The sequence below is a fragment of the Dermacentor silvarum genome, chromosome 3 (genome assembly GCF_013339745.2).
Source record: "Dermacentor silvarum isolate Dsil-2018 chromosome 3, BIME_Dsil_1.4, whole genome shotgun sequence".
Lineage (NCBI taxonomy): Eukaryota > Metazoa > Arthropoda > Arachnida > Ixodida > Ixodidae > Dermacentor > Dermacentor silvarum.
In genome coordinates, this window is record NC_051156.1 from 86,215,427 (window position 1) to 86,239,789 (window position 24,363).

Here is a 24,363-nt window from a genome sequence, read left to right on the forward strand (position 1 = left end):
TTCGAGGCAGCGACTCCAGCAAATTCTATAATACCTTTGTCACAGGGGCACTTTTGATCACGATCGAGTGCAATTGAGACTGATTTTTTCTGCCCCAATTTGCTCTTCTGTGTGAGCTGCCGAAGTGCCCCGTGTGACTGGGTCCATGCACCCTGCAGCATAGCGCTAGAGTAAGTTGGTTATGTGCCACAGCTCTGCTTTCACTTGCTGTGTACCTAAATAACGAACAGGACAGTGCTACCTTTCACTGTTGTATTGTTACTGTTTTCAGTAAAGGAAAGGAGTTTCACAGTGGATGCAGAGTGCAGTTCAATTACCTTCACTGAAAGCTTTAAATAATGGGCTGCTACTTCACATTTTCGCGATCCCGAACTAAATCCTATTGACTTCCATGTAGTATGTTCCCATTCGATACGTTGACAGGGCAGAATTTGAAGATACAATGATTCATTATAAATTACGCACGTGCTGTTCAGCAGCAATGAACAAGTGCAGAAGCTGTCTACACAAGAAGAAGTGGCGTTATAATTGCATACAATACACAAAATGCAACACAGAACATAATGGATATATATATGTACCGTATTTACATGAATATATTGCACACCCTTTTTTCGAGAAAGTGGATGTGAAAATTGCCTGCGCATTACAATCAAATAGGAAACAAAAACTGCATTCTCGGTCAGAAACCGCAGCCTACTGTCACGCTTAGCGTCATCGACATCACAACACAGTGGCAGAGCACATTTTCTTGAAGGTTGCTGTGGGTTCATCTTGTTCTCAGTTATGATTGGTTTCAGAGATACTAGAGTAAAACCTCGTTAATTCTGATTTCACGGGACCGAAAAAAATGTCCGAATTAACCGAGTGTTGAATTATCAAGGGTATCCAGAAAACAATAAAGCTTGCTACGTCAACGTGCTTTTATTTAGGGAATGAGTGAGCAACTCCTGTTGCTATTTTGCACAAAAGCAGAGTGGAAGCTGAAATTCTCGTCATCTCGTGACTCATTGGCTCTCGCAGCGGCGATCGAGGCCTGGCGACTTTTGCAGTACGGCCACGGTGCGTGCCTTAATTTACGACACGCTTTGTACTATCACGATGTAGCCGGTACTCTTCAACCTCGACAGCTTTGCACCGAGTCAAAACGAAACAGGTGTTTGCCGCAACCGCTGCGGAGAAAACCGTGGCCACTATCGACGCGATTATGAACGGCGACTTTGCGGTGCTGAAGGCACGCATCGAGTCTGAACGAAACTACCATTCGCTGCAACAACTGTAAACGAAACTGCGGTCGCTATCTATGCTATCACCGATGGCGATTACGCAGTTTTTTAGGCCCGCTAGCTGCACAGAGTGCCATGAACGCTCTCAGTTGCATATTTCACAAGTCCAATGTAGTCACGTAAAATCTTGTGAAAGTGATAGCAGTGTATATCTCTAAAAGTGATTGCTCGAGAATACTGCCTTGTGTGCTTGGCATCTATCGCCAGTTAAACACAAGTGGCGATGACGGCGTATCTCTTTCATCTTAATTTGTTTTTAAATTTTACTGCACATCTTGTTTTTTTTTGTTTTTTTTTTCGTGCATCGTGAAGGTGTAGACATGCAATGTTTGCATGTTAAATTCAGGTTCACATTTATTTTCTTACATTAAGCCTTCTAAAATTGCGTATGTGTTAGATTCAGAGGCGTGTTAGAATCATGTAAATACAGTGCATACTGTACACGAATTTACACATACATACACACACATACAAACGTGCATCATATTAGGTCAGAAACCATGACCTTAAAACCGTTTTCATTTGTTTTAGCCCTGTGACACCAGTCACAGGCCTATGTGCAACCAGATACGCGTCAAAAATGAGACGGTGGTGAGTGGGCAATGAATGCGACAGTGCACCTAACCCCAAATTGACGTCTGGTGCAGGGATGTGGCGGCCGCCCAGCGCAAGAAGGTGACGGATCTGGGCAAGGAGGGCACCAAGATCCTGGTGCGCAACATCCCTTTCCAGGCCAACGAGAAGGAGGTGAAGGAGCTATTCAGGTAGGCATCCCACTTGCACGTCGGCGCAGTGTTTTCATTGAGGCTGTGTTCCATTACTCGCCATAGACAAAGTAGGTCAACGGCCATCTTAAGTCTCATTATAATTCTGATGAAGCAGTCAAAGAAGACAACTGCGTAGAGACAGCATCGAAGTCAAAAATAATGCAGGCTACTTTGCTGTCCAGACAAGATTTCCGATGTTGGCCAGGATTGACACGCACCCTCACTGTTAGCTATTATGTTGGTGGGGCTCTACAGTGCAGTCCACTTATAACTATATCGAGAAAAACGAGAAATCCGATCGTTATAACTGATCATCGCTATATCGGGACTGCCAAAAAAAAATTTCCGAATATACCTTTGCTGTCCCAAAAACGAAACTGCCACTTGCGATAAAAAACTTGATGTTAAAGTAGGCCGTGAAAAATAACTTTTATTTATACCTCTAAATAGCGTCTCATCATTAGGCACGCTGAAATAGAAATCTGCACTTGCTTTCGCGGAAGTTTCCGATTCACAACTGCCGTTTGCATCGCGTCCATCTGCTGTGCGAACACTGGCGGCTATAATTTAGCATGCATGAATTCAATGAGCGACTCGATCGACGATGTTGCACTTTCGTTGAACCTCGGGGTCGGTGTCAAAGACGGGCCGTTGTCAATCTCATCGTCACTGCTGCTGCTGTTGTCGTCGCCTCCGTCGCACAACGCCGCCGTCTGTCGCGACAACGATCGCTCTGTCATAGTTCTATTCGCAGAATGAGGCAGCACTATTTGCACTCAGAAGCTCCTCCATCGAAGCACCACCTATTTCATTGTCAGTAGCGACGTGCTCCCAGAGTTTGGACACCAGCATGTTGGTTTCGTCCATGGGGGTTTCATCGTGGCGCACGAAGCCTGCCTTTTCCGTTGATCGGCATGGACACTGCTTCTAGCCTTCATAATCGTAGCGCTCCCGGTTTTCATAATCATCGATATCATCCACTGCGCGAGCTCGTACTTCAAGTCTTGCAAAATTTGCAGCTTCGTCTCGAGTTTTGTGCTTTGTCAGCGCACCTCCCGCTGCTTCTGCGGTGCATTTCCGCGCTCGCTGAGAGAGGGAGATTGTAAAGGGAGCGTAGGCCATGCAGGCGCCGCTTGCTTATCGCTTTCTCCCCCCTCTTGGAAAATCAGTTTTGTCTCCAGGGGCACCCCTGTCGCTGCTTCCGTTGAGAGAGAGCGCGGCACGGAGCGCAGGTGCCCCTTGCCAGAGGAGGTAGGGATGGTAATATCGATGAACGATTAATCGATTAATCGACTAAAAGTACGCCGCAAAATGATTAATCGTCATCGATGTGTACCTTTAATTTAATCGGTTTAATCGATTAAAGCAGTTCGATTAATCGTTTTCCAGACAGTGACTAAAGTGGCGTGAAAATTTTGAAATCGTACTGTAGAATGCGGAGTACGAGCAACGACCGCGCGGCTGCGAAGACCGAGAGCGACTGTCGACTGTTTTCCCGAGTCATGTCAAGCTGGCCAAGCGCTTCCCCGCTTTACGCGCACGTCACACAGGCTGCCTGGGGCCCGGAGAGAGGCCGCCCCCGTGGAGGAAGAAATAAACTAGGCGAGAGCATTACGTGAGGCAGCTAGTCTTGGCAAGCGAACTCACCGTCAAGCGAACTCACCGTCACCGTTTTACTTCGCAGTAGGGTCAACACGTGACCCTGAGTGACATAACGTATTGGCCGATAATGTTTGGTTCGCAGCAGTTTCAAATCAGTGCGCACCCGTTCAGCTGCGCTGCTGCCCTGCACCCGGCAGCATTAAACCTACCGCGCGCTCTGATGTGGCGATCACGTGTTGTGCCATTACTTCTTGATGTCAGTCGTGCTGCGATGTTCTCTTCTAATTATTCCTTCCTCCATGCCCACCCTCCTCAGTAAGCGCCATTTTTAACATACAGGGTGTTCATTTTTAAGTTTTACGGAATTTTTAGAAATCGCCTGTGGCAGGTAGCATAATTTTATCATTGAGCTGGGTTATTCGATGAGGCGCAAATTCGCACGAGAAATCGAAACACATATTCAACTAATTAAAAAAAAAATCACTGATTAACTTCTTAGTTAATTACTTTACGACACATAACAATTTACGAATTGTAGCCGGTGATCTTGTCAGGCGTATCCACTTGCAATGAATTTCCAGAATGACACCAGTTTGGAGATATGCGCCATCATACTCGCCGTAAAAATGCACTGTTGTTCCACTTAATTTTTTACCAAAATGCATTGAAGCACAAAAGTAACTGTAACGTCCATGTATTTCGTCCCACACTTTGAGAAATAGTATCTCGAAACTGGTGTCATCCTGGAAATTCATTTCAAGTAGATGCGTCTTGCAAACTCACCGGCTACAATTCGTAAATTGCGATATGTGTCATAAAGTAATTAACCAAGAAGTTCATTAGTCAATTTTTGTTAATTGGTTGAATATCTCTTTCAATTGCTCGTGCTACTAATGTCCACCGCTCAACGATAAGAATTATGCTACCTGCCACAGGCGATTTTTAAAAATTCCGTAGTAGTTGTCACGTAGTAGTTACGATGAAGAAAACAGTCGCAAAACTGTGAATGACGAAACGGACTTTTTATTAGGCGAGCCTGTGTCCACAAAAGCAAGTTTCACTCGAAGCACAACGATAGCGGCGAACACAATCGGCGATCGTCGAAATCTGATCAGCGGCGAAGCGCGTCGGCTTTTATACATGAGTTATCGAAGGTTCTAGAGTAATCTCTGGTACCCGCGTGTCTTCCAGAATGTACTAGACAATTGGCGTCGCTCATACAATCAGATTACGTAAGCGTCGGTGACAACTGACAACGGATAGAAGCATCGAGAACGTTCGAGAAAATTCCGATACTACATGCAGGCGCTTCCTGCGCCGAGCGATAACGTTTAAGGTGGCGTTCCGGCAGCACCAGCCCCCCGTTTTGAGTACCTTTGGAGCAACCGCGGTGGCTCTTCTACTTAGGATATAAAGTTGTGGTATATACCTTAAAAAAGCTTAATTCTTGTATATTCTAACTATAGATAATATTAAGAAATTGATTAATGTGATTTAGAAATAAATGTTCAAGAACAAGCATGAGATGCATGGTTTTTGCGAACTGTGTCTCAGTTGTGACCATATTTAGAAGAAATTACCACATTTACTGCATTGCGGCTTGCTCTGTAGCTTGCTCTGTAGGCAAAGCAGCTGGCGCCATCATGTGCACGCTGCACCAATTTGCGATGCTCTCCGTGGCTTTCACAATCGGCGCGGGGGTGGGATGCGTTGCACGGTAATGGCAGCATATACGAACTCGCGTAGGTTTCGTTGGCCGGCGCGTAGGCAAAGTTTTTGCCCCATCTCGGTTAAGGGCAACGTAGGAACGCAATTTTTACGATTATTCTACATGAAAAACACCGCCCAGACGCAAAATTTCAATCGTTATATTCGATATGTGGTGAATAACTTATCGTTATACATGTTTTTTTTCTCATAGCCCTAATGCATAAGTTGATACTCTTAGCTCGGCTCATCGTTATAACCGATATATCGTTATATGTGGACTGCACTGTAGTAGCACCTTTGGTATCTCGTCAGGGTCATCGCTCTATAGTGGCCGAAGTGAGGTCCTATAGTCGAAAGGGAGGTCATAGGCTAAGCATATGCATGAAGGACTGATCAGGCCAGCAACCATAATCCACTGGTTTATTTGCGAGAGTGCGGATTGGGGAACCCGACCATGGCGCATGAGCGGAGCTGAAGGACGAAAAAAATGAGGGCACCGCTTGAGCGCTAGGTCAGTTTAATTTGTGGGGGGTACACCATACTCACCGTATCTTCCAGACTTTAACTCGCACCTCTGCATAAGTTGCACTCCCCAATCTTCGTTAATTAAAAAAAAAAAGAATTGGTGTAATAAGATGCACCTATTTTAACTCAATTCTCAGGATGAAACGCAATTATGCCCACTTGTACCAGTGAACTAAAACATACGGGCAGTGAACCGACCAACGCACTCCGTGCCTTATCACACCTGTCGCGTGGAGTGCTGCTCATAGCGGCGGCAAGGTGTTGTCGTCGCGAACTATTGAACGCGTCTAGGAAACCGTAGCTCTACACACAGCGTGTCTGAAACGCCAGATGGGCATTCCACACCAGCCGAGCTCCAGCATTCTTCTGTGCTTCCCCGTGATGCGCCTTCAGGTACTTACCGACTGCAGCGCCGCTTCTGCAGGCGGTACGAAGCGCGTCAGGTGGAAAGCCACTCTCCAAAGTCATGCCACTCAAAAAAAGGTTCTAGTGCACTCTACTTGTACACTCATTGCAAAATCCTGTACTTACACATTTCGTGGCACTAAGTTTTAGCCAACAAAACTTTTACAAGCCGCAAGTTCTAGCAGAAAAAGAACTTCAACACTGCTCCTAGACACCAAAAGCCATATTTTATTGCCCTTCACTCGAAGCTATTAGAGGCCTCGTCCTCCGACACCGGAGGACGAGGAGAATAAAACCGGAAATAACTGAAAAGGAAGCACTTGCTTTTCTTCTGCACAGTGTGTTTGGAACCCTGCGGTCTGTCCGGTTACCCACAAAGCTGGCTGCTGGTGGTCGTCATCGTGGTTTTGGCTTTGTTGACTTTCTCACCAAAAATGATGCCAAGGTGAGTGCAGCTTGCTTGCACCCTGTTGCCAACTACGGGAAGATAGAAGTCTCTATGTCGTATCCTTAAAGTGATTGTTGGGTCGTGGACCAGAAATTTTCAAAAATCATTATTCTTCAAGGTACAGTGATGAAAACTTGTACATATATGTAATGTAACGCTTGTTTTCATTCTGAGTTTTTTTTTCATCTCCCTTGGTTCTAATTTTATGCAAGCTTTTTTTAATTCATTTCTTTGAAGATTTCCGAATATCAGCTCCTCAGGTTTCGCTAAACAGGATATCAGTGGCTTCTGTATGATTGAAGGAATGCCATAAAATGAACTTTATTGCTATGCCTTCTTCCCATGCACTGTCTCACCATGCACCTTGAGGAGTGAGACCACTTGTGAAGAGTTTGCACATGTAGAAACGGCTGGCGGCACACTAAAATATGCTAGCTGCCATTCAGTTTCATTTGCACTGATGCACAAGAATCATCCCAAAAGAACACCACAACTTTGATTTCGATGGCGTTAGATCGTGACGACCATTGCCCGTGCGAACTCACATGAAACTGTGCCACAACAAAGTAGACTACAAGAGTCTGATGGCAGAGGCATCAAGTACTCTCCAAACTTGAGGGTGATCTTCTTAAGTGAGCACACCTATGTAGTTCACTGGGCAGCAACGTAGTCGAGTGCCGTGATAGCTGAGTACTGCAATTTGCTTTTTGTCTGGGCGACAGCAACTAAAGCATTCAGGAAAGCTTCTTTTAAAGTTGCACCAATATGAATTGTCTTGGGAAAGCGGACCGAAGGCGGCCTGGGGTCGCAGGTTTGGAAGAAAATAGCGGCTTTCCACAGCAAAATGAAGAGAAGGAATTGAGTTCTTCATCTCAGATATCCTAAACAAGCATGTTCATGTGCATATACCGATTCTCATACAAGAAAATGGCAATACTGCATGCTTTCTCTAGCCGAAATATTGTCACGTAGTAGTGACGATGAAGCAAACAGTCGTAAAACTGGGAATGACGAAACTGATTCTTTATTGGGCGAACCTGTGCCCACAAAAGCAAGTTACACTTGAAGCACAACGATAGCGGCGAAACGCGTCGGCTTTTATACCTGAGTCATTGAAGGTTCCAGATTAATCCCTGATGCCCGCGTGTCTTTCAGAAAGTTCTAGACAATTCGCGTCGCTCATACAATCAGATAACATGGGCGTCGGTGACCACAGACGACGGATAGAAGCATTGATAACGTCCGAGAAGCTTCCAATGCAGGCGCGTCCTGCGCCGAGCGATAACGTTTAACATTTGTCAGCCAATGTTGAAAAGCGGCCACCGGTGAAAGATAAACATGTGTACGTGTCAATACCCTCCCCTTAAAAAGCATCGTCCCTATGCTACAAACAAACACGAAAGCGAAAACAAAACCATGCGTAATAAACAAAATAACAAAAAACAATAACAAAGTAACAAAGTACCTAAGTTTGTCAGCGGGCGTGGAAAGGCTTAAGACGCACTACGTGGATGACTTCAGGTCGTGCCCGGCGCCGCTGTGATTGCGAAATGCCGTCTGGCACGACCTCATAGTCCAGTGCGCCAATACGTCGGGGGATCTTATATGGTCCGAAATAGCGACGTAACAGCTTCTCGCTAAGTCCTCGTCGGCGTATCGGAGTCCAGACCCAAACACGGTCACCGGGCTGGTACTCGACGTAGCGTCGTCGAAGGTTGTAGTGTCGGCTGTCGGTCCTCTGCTGGTTCTTTATGCGCAGTCGGGCGAGCTGTCGACCTTCTTCGGCACGCTGCAAATAGGTGGCAACGTCGAGATTTTCTTCGTCGGTGGCGTCCGGTAGCATGGCGTCAAGCGTCGTTGCCGGGTTCCTTCCGTAGACCAGGTTGAACGGCGCCATGTGCGTCGTTTCTTGCACGGCCGTGTTGTATGCGAAGGTCACGTACGGAAGGATGGCATCCCACGTCTTGTGTTCGACGTCGACGTACATTGCCAGCATGTCGGCGATGGTCTTATTTAGGCGCTCGGTGAGGCCATTCGTCTGCGGGTGGTAGGCGGTGGTCCGGCGATGGCTTGTGTGGCTGTATCGCAGGATGGCTTGAGTTAGTTCTGCCGTAAAGGCAGTACCTCTGTCGGTGATGAGGACTTCTGGGGCACCGTGACGCAGGAGGATGTTCTCAACGAAGAATCGGGCTACCTCGGCAGCACTGCCTTTGGGCAAGGCTTTTGTTTCGGCGTAGTGGGTGAGGTAGTCCGTAGCTACGACGATCCATTTATTCCCGGACGTCGACGTCGGAAAAGGCCCCAGTAAGTCCATCCCAATCTGCTGGAACGGTCGGCGAGGTGGCTCGATCGGCTGTAGAAGTCCGGCTGGCCTTGTCGGCGGTGTTTTGCGTCGCTGACAGTCTCGGCATGTCCTTACGTAATGGGCGACGTCGGCAGAGAGGCGAGGCCAGTAGTATTTTTCTTGTATCCTCGCGAGCGTGCGGGAAAAACCGAGGTGTCCAGCCGTTGGGTCGTCATGGAGAGCTTGCAGAACCTCTGGACGCAATGCTGAGGGTACCACGAGGAGGTAGTTGGCTCGGAGAGGCGAGAAGTTCTTCTTTAGGAGAATGTCGTTTTGCAAGAAAAACGACGCCAATCCTCGCCTGAACACCTTCGGCACAGTGACGGTCTTGCCTTCCAGGTAATCTACAAGGTTCCTTAGTTCCGGGTCGGCTCGCTGTTGTTCGGCGAATTCGTCGGCACTGATGGGTCCCAAGAAAGTGTCGTCATCCTGGTCATCCTGTGGCGGCGGTTCGACGGGGGCGCGAGACAAGCAGTCGGCGTCAGAGTGCTTTCGCCCGGACTTGTAAACGACGGTGATGTCGAATGCTTGAAGTCTCAGACTCCATCGTGCGAGGCGACCTGAAGGATCCTTCAAGTTAGCTAGCCAACACAAGGCGTGGTGGTCGCTCACAACTTTGAAGGGCCTGCCATAGAGGTAGGGGCGAAACTTTGATGTAGCCCAGATGATGGCGAGGCACTCCTTTTCTGTTGTGGAATAATTTGATTCCGCCTTCGATAGCGACCGGCTAGCGTAACTTACAACCCTTTCTAGTCCGTCAGTCCTCTGCACAAGCACGGCGCCGAGTCCTACGCTGCTTGCGTCGGTGTGGACTTCGGTATCGGCGTTTTCGTCGAAATGCGCAAGGATGGGCGGCGATTGTAGGCGTCGCTTCAGTTCTTCAAATGCTTCGATTTGCGGCGTCTCACACTTGAACTCGACGTCGGCCTTCGTGAGGTACGTCAGTGGCTCGGTGATCCGTGAAAAATCCTTGACGAAGCGCCTCTAATAGGCGCACAGGCCAAGAAATCTACGCACTGCCTTCTTGTCGGCGGGCGGAGAAAAGTCAGTGATGGCCGCCGTTTTCTGTGGGTCAGGGCACACTCCAGACTTGTTGATGACATGGCCCAAAAACAAGAGCTCCTCGTATGCGAAGCGGCACTTTTCTGGCTTCAACGTGAGTCCGGAGGTCTTGATAGCTTGAAGAACTGTTTCAAGGCGCCGCAGGTGTTCTTCGAAGCTTGAGGCAAACACAACGACGTCGTCCAAATACACGAGGCAAGTCTGCCACTTCAAGCCTGCCAGTACTGTATCCATGACGCGTTGGAAAGTCGCAGGTGCCGAGCAAAGACCAAACGGCATGACCTTGAACTCGAACAGTCCGTCTGGTGTTATAAAGGCAGTCTTCTCCCGGTCCCTCTCGTCGACTTCGATTTGCCAGTAGCCGGTTTTGAGGTCCATCGACGAAAAATACTTTGCGTTGTAGAGTCGATCCAAGGCGTCGTCAATCCATGGGAGGGGGTATACGTCCTTCTTCGTGATCTTGTTGAGGCGACGATAATCGACGCAGAAACGTAGGGTTCCATCCTTCTTCTTCACTAACACCACGGGGGACGCCCACGGACTCTTGGACGGCTGGATGATGTCGTCGCATAGCATTTCGTCGACTTGTTGCCTTATGGCCTCGCGTTCGCGCGCCGAAACTCGGTACAGGCTCTGACGGAGTGGGCGGACATTTTCATCGGTTATGATGCGGTGCTTGGCGACAGGGGTTTGTCGAACTTTTCACGACGACGAGAAGCAGTCCTTGTATTGCAGGAGCAGAGCTTTTAGTTGTTCTTTCCTATGCCTGGGAAGGTTCTGATTGACGTCGAAAGTTGGTTCAGGTACTATAGTCATCGTTGCAGGTGCACTGGAATCCGTGAAGGCGAAAGCACTGCTGGCTTGTACTATTTCGTCGATGTAGGCGACCGTGGTGCCTTTGTTAATGTGCTTGTATTCGGGGCTGAAGTTCGTGAGCATCACCCTTGCTTTCCCTGCACGTAGCTCAGATATGCCTCTAGCGACGCAAATTTCACGGTCGAGCAGTAAGTGATGATCACCCTCGATGACGCCCTCCATGTCTGCAGGCACTTCGGTACCGACGGAAATCATTACGCTGGAGCGAGGCGGAACGGTGACTTGTTCTTCTAGCACATTCAAGGCATGGTAACTGATGTCTGTATCCGGTGGTATCGCGTTGTGCGTTGAAAGCGTTACCGACTTGGACCTTAAGTCGATGACTGCACCGTGTTGGTTTAGAAAGTCCATGCCTAGGATGACATCCCTGGAGCAGTGCTGCAGGATTACGAAGCTCGCCGGGTAAGTGCGGTTGTTCACAGTGACTCGTGCTGTGCAGATTCCAGCCGGCGTTATTAGGTGGCCTCCCGCTGTACGGATATCGGGTCCTTGCCAGGCAGTCTTCACCTTCTTCAACTTGGCGGCGAACGGGCCACTGAAGACGGAATAGTCGGCTCCAGTGTCGACGAGAGCAGTGACGTGATCACCATCGATTAGCACGTCTAAGTCGGTAGACCGTCGTCTGGCGTTGCGGTTAAGTCGTGGCGTTGGATCACGGCTGCGTCGGCTTGCTCCGCTGCTGCTACGTCGCGTCGGTAGGTCTTCTTTCGGCGGCGAAGTGTTGTCGTTAGGGCTCTTGCCAGGCGGTGTGCTGATACCTCGTCGTGGTGATTCGCGAATCTTCTTCGTCGGCGGCGGAGGATCTTCGGTATTGCGTCGTACAGCAACCGCACCTCCATCGGTTGCTGCCTTTAGTTTCCCGGGTAAGGACTGGGAGATCGGCCCCGAGTGGGACCGGTGTACTGACGGCGATGGGGCGAGATGTAGCGGCCTGGTGACGGCGAGCGTGAGGGTCGTCGTGGTTGCCACTGAGCTCCGGCGAGGTAGTCGGCGATGTCACGTGGTTGCTTGCCAAGCTGTGGACGTGGCGCGTTGACGGCGAACCCTCGTAGGCCCATCTCGCGGTATGGGCATCGGCGGTAGACATGGCCGGCTTCCCCGCAGTTATAGCAGAGCGGGCGGTGGTCGGGGGCGCGCCAAATGTCCGTTTTTCTCGGGTAGCTGCGCTGGGCGAAGGGCGGGCGTGCTGGCTGCGGCGGCGGCGCTGGGCGACGGAATTGCGGTGTTACGGGGCCCTGGCGCGAGCGTGGAGGGGGGCCTTGACGACGGGCGACGACGGTGTATGTCATCGCTTCCGGCTGGGGTTGCGGCGATTCGGGAAGTCCTAGCGATTGCTGGATTTCCTCCCGCACGATATCGGCGATGGAAGCAACTTGAGGCTGCGACGACGGTAGCAACTTCCGCAGCTCTTCGCGTACTATCGCCCTGATGGTGTCTCGTAGGTCGTCGGAAAGTCCTTGGACTTCGGCGTAGTGTGGCGTCGAACGGCGATTGTATTGCCGGTGGCGCATGTCCAGTGCTTTCTCGATCGTCGTAGCCTCCGAGAGAAAGTCTTGGACTGTTGTTGGTGGATTCCGTACCAGTCCGGCGAATAGCTCCTGCTTAACTCCCCGCATGAGCAAGCGAACTTTCTTGTCTTCGGGCATAGCTGGATCGGCGTGCCGGAACAATCGAGTCATTTCTTCAGTGTACATACCGATGCCCTCATTCGGGAGCTGTACACGGTTTTCCAGCAAGGCTGCAGCTCTTTCTTTACGGACGACGCTCGTGAAGGTGTCCAGGAAGGCGGCTCGGAAGAGGTCCCAGGTTGTTAGTGAACGTTCCCTATTCTCGAACCAGGTTCTGGCGCCATCTTCAAGAGAGAAGTAAACATGGCGCAGCTTTTCGTCACAGTCCCACTTGTTGAACGTAGTGACCCGGTCGTATGCCTCCAGCCAGCTTTCGGCGTCTTCACATGGCGAACCGCAGAAAGTCGGCGGCTCCCTGGATTGTTGCATCACGACCGCAGATGTTGGCACAGGGGCTGTCATGGTAGCTGCTGCCGAGGTCATGACTTTTGTCCTCTTGGTCTTCTCAGGTAGGGGTTCGTACTCCAGTGGCAGGTTCAGTAGCCTGCGACTAGCTCGCTGGTCGGGGTAGGCGTCGGCGTCTTCTAGACGGTGTGGGCTTGGCTCACGGCTGGACGGGGGGGTCCGGTACAAGGACATAAAAGCACCTCCACCAGATGTCACGTAGTAGTGACGATGAAGCAAACAGTCGTAAAACTGGGAATGACGAAACTGATTCTTTATTGGGCGAACCTGTGCCCACAAAAGCAAGTTACACTTGAAGCACAACGATAGCGGCGAACACAGTCGGCGATCGTCGAAATCTGATCAGCGGCGAAACGCGTCGGCTTTTATACCTGAGTCATTGAAGGTTCCAGATTAATCCCTGATGCCCGCGTGTCTTTCAGAAAGTTCTAGACAATTCGCGTCGCTCATACAATCAGATTACATGGGCGTCGGTGACCACAGACGACGGATAGAAGCATTGATAACGTCCGAGAAGCTTCCAATGCAGGCGCGTCCTGCACCGAGCGATAATGTTTAACATTTGTCAGCCAATGTTGAAAAGCGGCCACCGGTGAAAGATAAACATGTGTACGTGTCAATATTTGTATGCAGAATGTGTGCTCGGTAACTTATCCAAAAGTAACAAGGTTGATGCACGAGGTTGCTTCGTTGGTTGCTATTACAAAGTGAGCTTTTAGCTGCCTCAAAAAGTGCGCTGAAATGGCTTTAATCAATGGCATCATTGCCAGAGCTTCAAACCTTTCCTCGTTTGGGCATCTGCCAGCAGTTGGTCAGTTTGCGAAACATTTCAGTGAGATCCAGCCCATGAAAGTTTCTGTGGGATTGTTTTTAGTTTGTTGTAGTACTGAACCTGTAAAAACACTCATTAGCATGTTTATGCGTTATTCATATATACTAGTACTAAATTTATCTATGATGCCAATTTAAACTTTGTGCTGTTACTGTTGAAAATGGAAGGAATGTGATGCTATTTGTCAGTTGTATATTTATCTGTTTATTCGTTTTTAATTTTTTAAACGTTTCGATCAAACCTTGGAATGTCACAAACTGGGATAGTTGGTAATCCATTCTTACTGCAAAGGTTAGCAAGTTAGAATCGTGCGCTCGTGCTTATATTTTCTTGTCTTTATCCCCGCATTGCACTACAAACCTTTGCTGTGAACTAACCTCTTCCTCCACTTCACTGAGTTGAGCACAGCGCCACCGCTTAACTGAAGAAGATGCTATGCTTCTCAAGCATTGCTGTGTCAGTGAAGCACCGGAACCATTTTTGTCGAGGGCGGCACTAGGGTGGCTAGAACTGGGAGGTGTGAGGAGCGCGAAGCATTTCCCTTGTCCGGAGGTGTTGCCGTGTGCGTGTCCTCCGCTAGGTCGAGGTAGGATGCTGCAGTCCTGGGTGCCAGGCACTGGCCAGCAGTCGTGCTACGCAAGAGGCATTCTGGGTATTCGTGTAAAAAAAAAAAGCAAGGAAGACACCGATAGAACCAGAATCGCTTCATTCCTGGGTTACTGTTCCACATGCTTTTGCAAAGCTCCCTCGTGTTAAGCTTGCCTTAATTATTAAGGATGCCGTCAACGAAAATATTAGAATAACTTTGGCGACGGTGTTTTGTGCCATAATGCAATTCAAGGTACAAATTGTGGCCGGAATAAAAGTGTCCCTTTTTTATGCGCTGGCGTACAAAGAGCAATTTGTGAGGTGGGTGTGGGTTGATAGAGCTCTACAAGATAATTCCACTGTGTGTGCACTGTAGAGGAGATTCTACAGCAAAATGAGATTCAACAGGAAGGTCTAATGCTACTTCCCATGGAGGATGCAAAAGTGGCCATGGAACATCTGCCGAAAACACAGAAATGCAGTGATGCTCGCCTTGTGTACTATATTGCACGCAATGTGACGAGAAAGTGTGTCCTCCCAACAAACTGTTAATTATGCAGGGATGCCTGCAATATGCCAAGGGACAAACACTGCTGCAACGGAAGTGCCGACTGATGTATTCTTGGAGAGCTTCTGTCTTCTGTAGCCATCAGAGTCACTGTAAAACTTAACTCATGCTGTCGAAAGCAGGCTAAGATATGTTTAGCACAATGTGCATCCATTAAACCATTAAAAAATTGTAAGCAGTCTTCATACTGCAGGCAACAGTCTGCCATAAATTGGCTGCCAAGCACTGCACAGAACTAACATGATCAGTTAAGTTTTTTTGTTTGTTTTTTTTAGTGATGGGGATTAAATTCTTTTTTAAAGAGCTCAACCAACACCAAGTGGAAAAAAAAAAAATAAATCATGAGGCTGAAGTCTTGCGTCGCTTAAGCCAACATCCACCTAAGACTCGCAACTATATAAACTGATGCTGATAAAAATTATGTGTCATAAAGCCATAAAACAAAGTGCAGTCTCAATTTCTCTGCAAGATTGTGCATATATACTGGCTTCATGATTGCGCAACCTTAGGGGCCACTCGAAGGTGCATTAAGAAAAAAAAATACCATAAATGGACACAGTCATTGAAAATAATTACAGTTAAACCTGCTTATAACGAACCTCCATATAACGAATTCCTGGATGTAATGAAGTTTTTCTATTCCCCGCCGTTACTCCATAGAAGCACATGTATTTGAGACCTCTACGTAACGAAGTGGCAGCAGGAGACCCCCTCGATATAACGAATTTTCCCCTCCAACAACCTAGAGACTTCACCCCAAATTTTGTCATTTTTGCGTGAGCAGTAACCAGAAGCACCTTCTCCGCCGCGACGGAATGCGAAGCGAGTGCACGTGTGCATGCGTGCGTGTGCGAGGCGGGCCTGCGTTCGTGTGGAAAGGGAAAATGTTGGCGCTATCTTCTCGACCCGGCGATCTTGCCGCCGCGGGCGTGACCTTTCCCCCTCCCTTCATTTAAACCTGATCCTGCCGCTTGCTGCAGCTGGCCTAGCCCGCCAAGCCGGCACTCTCTCCTTTTCCAGTTGATGTTGCCGACGCGCTGGTACACGCTGTGACACATCACACTCGATGAGCGCGGAGACGCGCTGTCAAACGCTGGCGGCGTGTGGAAGCGCCGCTGGAGAAGCGAGTGAAGTGACCTTCGTGCTGTTTATCGCTTCAACGCAAACTGAGCGCCGAGAACACACAGCACGCACAAAGCTATGAGCCGCCGACGCACCTACACTGCTAGACTCTGCCCCAACGCAGATCGCTTTCAAGATACAGACCGCACGCCGCCGTGCCATACGCAGTTGATGCCAGAGTACAGAGTGCAACGCCGCCCTGCTATCCCTCCCCCCTCGCTCCCTCGCCGGTGCCTCGAGCGCAACGGAAGAAGGCGCGCTTCCTCCCTGCTTTTCTTGTGCGTGCGAGATTTAGACGTGGTCGTCAGCTCCCCTCGCACGTTTTCACTCGCACATACAGCATACGGCGCGCGGCGACTGTGTTATCGCCCTTGGACTTTATACGAAATATCTATGAGCCAAAACCAATTTTAGGGCCACAACACGTCATAGACACCATCTTTATATAGCAAATACGGATCTCAAGGGCCATACTTTTGCTGGCAGAAACCGAAAATACGTCATAGTTGTCGCCCCCGGCACTTTGGGCGGCCAATGCCATCGTCAAGCCACCAAGCCAAGTGACATGAAAAGTCAAAATGGCCGCTCGGGCTGGCGCAGGGTGGCAGTTCGCAACTTATAATGCGGGAACGGTCCCACAGTTGCGACGCAACAGTGGGGTTACCAATGCATTGGGTTCTATGGGAGCTGTGCCAGGACAGGCCGAAAACGACCTAACAGCCGGCAAAACTCAGCCTCCAGGAACGTATAACAGCGGGGTTCTACTGTAAGACTATACGACGCTACGACGTCATCGTGATGCTCGCTCTTCGTTTCCGATGCCTCGCGCTTGTGCGAAACGACACGCGTCCACGCATCCGGTACCTGGTGTGACATTCCAAAGATGAGTGCTTCGGCTAAAACGAAAAACGGGTGCGCGTTACAATTGAGGGCGCGTTAAAATCGAGTAAATACGGTAAGCTTTTCTTTTTCGAATTTTCGTGCCGAACCTGCATATAACGAAATCCTCTTTATAACGAAGTTTTTCGGGAATTTGTCAATTTCGTTATATTCAGGTTTAACTGTAGATAAATGTCAATGAATGCTACAGTAAAGAGAGCTTGTTCTAATTTCAGAGCAATGAAACAATAAAATATTGCAGAAAGATACCCTCCCATTGAAACAACCTCAGGATCTCCTTAGCCACGTCAATAAATTCTATCAAGATTTGTAGAGATAATTTTGGCAATCGCAACAGTTGTAATAAAGATACGATGCCTTCAAAATATGCTTGATCAAGGAATGATTGCATTATGATTTGATAGTTTTGCTGGCTTAAGGTTCTTGCTGACACCGCAGTTGGTGGTGGTTCAGTGCTATATGCGTATATCGTGAAAGGGCAGTATCGTTGTTGAAAGTTAGTGTAACTTACACGTGTAAAAAGCAAGCAACACTTGGCATGAGTGCAATGCCACAGATGCCACGAGCCGCTACCCAGCCCCGGCACCCCCGACGACAGTGCCACTGCAGCGACAATGTGCATCCCGGCAAGCTTGGAGCGGCCGGTTTTCACACCTCCCAGTTCTAGCCACCCCAGCGGCACTACAGTACCATCTTCGTCGAGGAGTCGAGGTGGAGTGTTGAGTGGAGAGACGGTCTTGAATGAGAGGGTGCCTTTGAATCACTCCTGGCACCACTTGCTTTGATTCATTCTTGTCCGTTTAACCGAGAGGACGTTGCCCTGTGTCCTTCATTTGTGCAGCGTGCATTTGAGGCCCTGTGCCACAGCACCCATCTGTACGGCAGGCGCTTAGCGCTTGAGTGGGCCGCCACGGATGACCAGGAGGTGGACACGCTGCGCAAGAAGACTGCTGACCACTTCCTTCGGGGCGGTGAGTGGATACCCCCGTTCCTATCCTGTGGTCTCCTAACACTGAAAAACTCACGGATACAGCTGCATCGCACAATGTTTGTTTGCATTGTAAACATAAAACATTTTATTCTATTTTTTCTGGGTTGCCAAGAGTACCCTCATGCCAAATTCATGCAGATGTGGCATGCTACTGTTACGATGAAAATTAGCAGTTAAAATATTGCTGGAGACGCAAAATTTGTACGTGATGTAAGCAGGTATGGCTTTGGGGTGCTCATGGCTTTGGGGGGCGCTCATGGCTCTGGGTGCTTTTTTTGCATCAAGCCATGATAGAAGAAAGCCTTTTTATATATTTACTCTCAGATTAGTTCACAAAATATTAGGGTTGTTCGAATAGTGAAATTTTGGAATCAAATAAAATCTGAATCTCTTGAGAAATATGACCCCAGAATATCAAATTTAATACCGTTAGACTTCGATATAGCGAACTCCAATTTAATGAAGTCTAACTTTTTATAACTTCTTGTCTATAGAGCACCATGTATTTTGATTCCCACTTTAACGAAGTTTGTTTATACACGATATCAATTATCACGAAATTTCACTGCCGCCATGAAGGAATACAACTTCCACAGGCTCAGATGTTCAAATGGTTGAATTACAAGCAGCTGCTTGCGAACACACCTCTAAATTATTGCAAGCCATGTGACCAAGAGCGGCTGCCAAAGCGGAGCAGCGTCTTGTTCCGTATAAAGTCCAAGTGTGATATGTCGTCCGCTGCGCGCTGTATGCTTTGGATGCGAGTGCAGCTGAGCACATACGCAGCCCACCTGCCCTGTTTTAAAGATAGTCTGCTACATGTGCTAAGAGTGAGCATGCTGAGATATCGTGGCATCATCTGCACTATCTTCCCGTGCCTTTAGTACTGAAGGTTGCGTAATCTCATGTTTCGGAGACGCGTTGAAGCGAGCAGTAGGTGAAGCATTCTCTCCCCGCTGACAGCACTTTTCTTGATAGCTTCCTCCCACTGCAGGTGATGCTATCAGCCGTGGGGGCAGAGTGCATGCAAAAGCGTGGCTGGATTCGCTTCGTACCGCTGATGGGAAGATATTGTCGACATGGCATGACACCGTATCTTTCATCGCTGATGCTCAACTTCAACTAAATTAATTTTTTCTTATTCAGATTTGCTGTTTTCGATTGCCCAAAAATTCGGAAAATGTTTCGGCCCCTTTCGTGTAAGAAAAATCCACCAATGACGGCACTTATTTGCATAAACGGTTGAATTTCAATATAACAAACCAAATTGAAGATTTTACCGACTTCATTATATCAAGGTTTATTTGTGTCAAATATTTTATTATTTCTGACGCAACATCAAATACAAAGCTTGGGTAACATCCATTCAGTAAAAAAAGAAAAAAAGGCTTTTGTACACTGACACATGCATTTAGATTAAACAATTAAACGAACAAATAAATGAAGCACTTGTACATTGTAAACAACTGCTTTCAGTTATCCGGGGCACCACGGCATGGCAGTAACGAAAGTATGGAATGGCTTACTACAGATTCACATGCAGTACTGTCTTCACTGAAGAAAAGAAGTTTGATACTATACAGCACAGCACATTGTTTTATGTTTTAAATGGATGCAAAGATCATGAGACTGGCCAAATAATTGGAAAATAGCAAGCAAGCAAAGCAAAATTATGCATAGCCTGGATAAATTGAGCTGGAGGTTAAGAGTTGAAAGGTTAGAGAAGCCTCTTGGGAGATATTATGCATAAAAAGCTTGTAGCCCTTTGTGCACAATGCCTCACCACATCAATTGTACCAGAGAGCTGGAAGAATGCGATCATTATTCTAATCCATAAGAAGGGAGACGTTAAAGAATTGAAGAAGTATAGGCCCATTAGCTTGCTTTCAGTACTGTATAAAATATTCACCAGGATAATTTCCAATAGAATCTGGGCAACACTTGACTTCAATCAACCAAGAGAACAGGCTGGCTTCAGGAAGAGGTATTCTACGATGGATCTCATCCATGTCATCAGTCAAGCAATCGAGTAATCTGCGGAGTACAATCAACCTCTCTATATGGCTTTCATATATTACGCAAAGGTATTGATTCAATAGAGATACCAGCCGTCAATTGCGTAATCAAGAAGTACAGGAGGCATACGTGAATATCTTAGTAAATATTTACAAAGATTCCACAGCTACTTCGGTTCTCCACAAGAAAAGTTGAAATTTACCTATCAAGAAAGAGGTCAGCCAAGGAGACACACTCTGCAATGCTATTCACTGCGTGCTTAACATAAACATTCAAGTTCTTAGACTGGGAAGGCTGAGGAGTGAGGCTCAACGGCACATACTTCAACTTCGTTTGGTTTGCGATTGACATTATCCTGTTCGGCACTGCTGGGGACGAATTGCAACAGACGTTGGAGAACTTATTCGAGAAAGTGTAGGAAGAGAGTTGAAGATTAATATGCTGAAAACAAAGGTAATGTTCAATACCCTGGCAAGTGAACAAGAATTCCTGATCGGCATGCAGCCCCTAGAATCTATGCAAGAGTACGCTTATATAGGTCAATTCCTCACAGGGGATCCTGATTACGATAAGGAAATATCCAGAAGAATAAAAATGGGCCTAGAGCGCATACGGCAGATATTACCAAATCATGAGCTGGAGCTTGCCACTGTCCTTGAAGAGCAACATGTACAATCATTGTATTGTATCGGTACTAACTTATGGGTAGGAACTTGTAGGTTAACAAATAAGGTGTAGAACAAGTTAAGGACCATTCAAAGAGCGATCGATGCAAAATTGTTAAGCGTAACCAGGGTCCTTCTATACTTTCTCTCTGGTCACAAAACTTCTCCAAAAGCTTCATATTGGGATGGAAGGTGGCACCGGAGGTGCTGGCGTAAGTACAAGTTGATCAATCTACCGAGCCAGATGGCCGGGCTGTGCGATCATGCAAATGTTTCACCAATAAAGGTGCCTCCCCACATTTATTTCAGCATGTTTGCAGAGTTAACATATGACGGGAACTTTAGGCAAATTAATTTAACGGGCGATGTGTTTATGTTAAAATTATTCATGGTCCCATTGTGTGATTGACGTGCCACCCCCCCTCCCCCCTAGTAACATTCCTCACTCAAAATGTTTCGATCGGCTGTCTCTATTTACACTATTGTCTTATTATTTAGTTAGTCTGTGGACATTGCACTGAATCAGAACAAAACTACTGCTCAACGCAACCACTACAGACGAAACCGCGGTCGCTATCAGTGTGATCATGGATGGCGACCACACAGTCCTGCAAGCACGCGGCGAACACGCACTAAGTCAATACGAAACTACTTTTTTCTCTAACCACTGCGGAGGTAGCGTGGTCGCTATCGATGCAATCATAGCATGTCAACTACACAGTTCCAAAGGCATGTGGCCAACGCGGTGTCATCCACGGCGGTAAACGCAAGAATAAAGGCACAAATGGGCACGAATCATTAATTACTGTCAATCCCGTATGGTTTCCACTAATAAAAATGGTGATGCAGGTTATGCTGCTTCATTTTGGTTGGAAACTAGCGCCGCTTTTGCTGTCTTGTGTCGCACATTTGCAGTGCTCCACGCTCGTCGTGTTCGCAGGGCTGTTGGTCAGATTTCGTCTGCATCTCTCATCGCAAGGCGTACTGCGGTAAATCAAAGAAGAGGCACTGTCACCCGCCACACTGAACTCACCCACGGCCATCCTTGCATTAAATCTGAAAGGGTCGTTGAATAATGTTAACATACCACCATACTCTTCAATCTCAACACACTAGACCAGTGGTTCTCAGCTGTGGATGTGTTGGGGATCCCTTGTGGACCCATGGAAGTGATGGAGGACCCCTTGCAGTGACAGGGTGAGGGGGGGGGGGGAGGGATTCAAAGGTATTTCTTTTCGATTAAAAAAATTGGCAACGAATATAGTGATGTCTTTTATATTGTTATTATCTTGTGCGGATTGCTGCTGTAGTTCTGGGAACTGGGAATGAGTCTAGTCATGAAAAATTTTTTTTGCTTTTTTTTAGGGGTGTGCCAATATAAAAATTTTCGAATAAGAATCGAATATGAATATTGAAGGTTTGAATATCGAATAATGATATGCACATGTGTTTATTAGCAAGTTGGGTTAATTTGATATAATGTTGGAACATTGCAATTACATTGTTAGTGTTACAAAACTAGACTAGTAAGCCGTTATACAAAAACATTCTGTATTTGGCTCGTGTTAACTTCGAAAATTTAGTAATTCCCACTGGCTGTCCTTGCCAGCCTGTGCCTTATTACACCGCATCAAATGCTCGCAAACTGGGAGGCATTTGACCCTGTGCCAGTCGTCACTCATCGCACTTGCTGTCAAGCAATAAGCTCAGAATTAATGGTGGTGCTGCATAAAAAAAAAAGAAAGAAGAAATGGCTGTGGCTTAGCTCAGCTAACCTGGATATGCAAGCGACTTGGTTAAGTCTTGGTCTCGCTTGGTTAACCTTTGATTAGCCTAACCAACGTTGTGGTCCCGCTTCCGGCGTTTTGCGAGCCGAACGGCTCGCTCTTCCTCAGTCTCCGACGCTAGCTTCGCGCGCTTGGCATTCCGGACCCGCTCCAGTGAAGAAGCTCGCCGGGCGATATCCGTGGCGCGGTCAGAGGCCACTTGCCGACGACGGCTCAAAGCCACCCGCTCCCACGCAACACTCATAGAAGACGGCCCGGCCTCGCTCTCATCCATGGCCAAGCTCGCACTGACTAGGCGAGCGCGGCGCTCTTATTAAGGCCACTCCATATTCAGCGTTTTCCCTGCGTTTTCTGGCGTTTCGTCACCCGGCGTCGCTCAGCGTCGACGCTGAGGGAGGCGCCGAGGCGAAACGCCGTGTTCAAGACAATCCAGATCTCGTCGCCGTCACCGACGACGCAGAGAAACGCAACGGCAAGAGACGCCGGTAAAAGTGCTGACTGTGGGTGTGTAAGACGGGGGGGCTTTAGCCAGGCGCGCGGCGAGTCACGTGGTCAGGCGGCGACCCAGCTGCGGAGAGCGCATGCGCCAAGCCGGCGGAGCTCGGCGCGGCGAGTCACGTGATGCGTTGCCACGGCTACGGTGCAGCTTCGGTGAAATGAGGGTGTCGACGGCGAAACTCGGCTCAACGTCCTTCGTAAAGCTTTCGCTTTTAAAAAAGTGCACCTTCCCTGTCCGAAAACCCGTGCCCCTTGCTACTGGCTTTCCCGCAGAGTTTGGACGTGTAGTGGCTGTGTGGCTTAAAGGCTAAATTGACGTCATACGGAACCTCACGACGACGGCGACGACGACGGCAGAAATCATCTTCGAGTGTCCATATAATTGCTATCGCAATTAAAAAAGCAGTAGAATCTCAGTAAACGGAAATTGCTTAAATGGAACAACAGTGTTCGTATTGCTTGGTTTTGCATTAAGGCAATAAAAAGGAAAGAAAGAAAACTCATTAAAAGGAAGCATTTTTTTTTCAAACTCCAAGTAAAACGAACTAAAAATAATACCGAAAATTAAACTGTATGAGCGGCCAATCTCATCAGCATTGCGAAAGGCATCGCTAGTTCTCTATGCATCGCATTCAAGGCATAGCATTCTTTGTTTTCTCGCGAGTTCTCCACGGGCTGTTTCTGGATTTTGTTCTTGCCGTGATGAGTGTAGCTCTATCGTGGTCGTGGCTTGCTGTGGTTTCTTTGTGTTGGTAATGTCGTGTTGAGCTGCGGGTTTGCTTGGCGTATGCGATAGCAGCACATAAACGAGTGTACAATGTGCTCACGCTGGAGAAGACCAAAGTTATCGATGACTTCGAGAGGGGTTGCTTCAGAAAACAGCATATTTTTAGAAACGAAGCTCCTTAGGCTCGCACGATGTCCGTTGTCGTCGTCGTCGTAGCTCCCCGTCGCGCACGCAGCGCGCATACCGACCGTGCACAGGTGTTGCGCTGCGCCGGCGCCGCTCCGAAACCCCTCTCCGAGCAAGCGCACGACGTCATGCGCAGAACCGTTCGCAGAGCGCACTCAGCGCGCATACCGACCGCGCGCAGGTGTTGCGCCGCGCCGCTGTCGCTAGGAGCGCGAACGTTAGTGCAAACGTCGGGACTCTGATCTTACACTTCGAGAACGAGACGCGGCAGCCCAACGGCAACGCTGCGAAGCTAACACCCAGCTACGAGCACGAGAATCAGCAGCACGCCGGCAACGGCAGCAAGACCCCGAAGCGAAAGCTCGAGCAGCCGTAATCGTCCAAGGAGCTTCGCTCCATCAGCATTGACTTCGTGGATCGGCTGC

At 48.2% G+C, this 24,363-nt stretch overlaps 1 protein-coding gene across 2 annotated transcripts in view; it reads left to right on the forward strand.

The window, feature by feature from the left end:
• LOC119445560 (probable RNA-binding protein 19) overlaps nt 1-24,363 on the forward strand; it is a 183,450-nt gene that overhangs the window by 66,113 nt on the left and 92,974 nt on the right. For both annotated transcript variants that reach the window (XR_007465952.1, XM_037709827.2), the window contains exons 24-26: nt 1,934-2,050; nt 6,635-6,740; nt 17,910-18,039. Coding sequence is in view for 1 of the 2 variants with exons in the window: in XM_037709827.2 (XP_037565755.1) it covers nt 1,934-2,050; nt 6,635-6,740; nt 17,910-18,039 (353 nt within the window). In the remaining variant the exon portion in view is untranslated. The remainder of the gene's footprint in view (nt 1-1,933; nt 2,051-6,634; nt 6,741-17,909; nt 18,040-24,363) is intronic.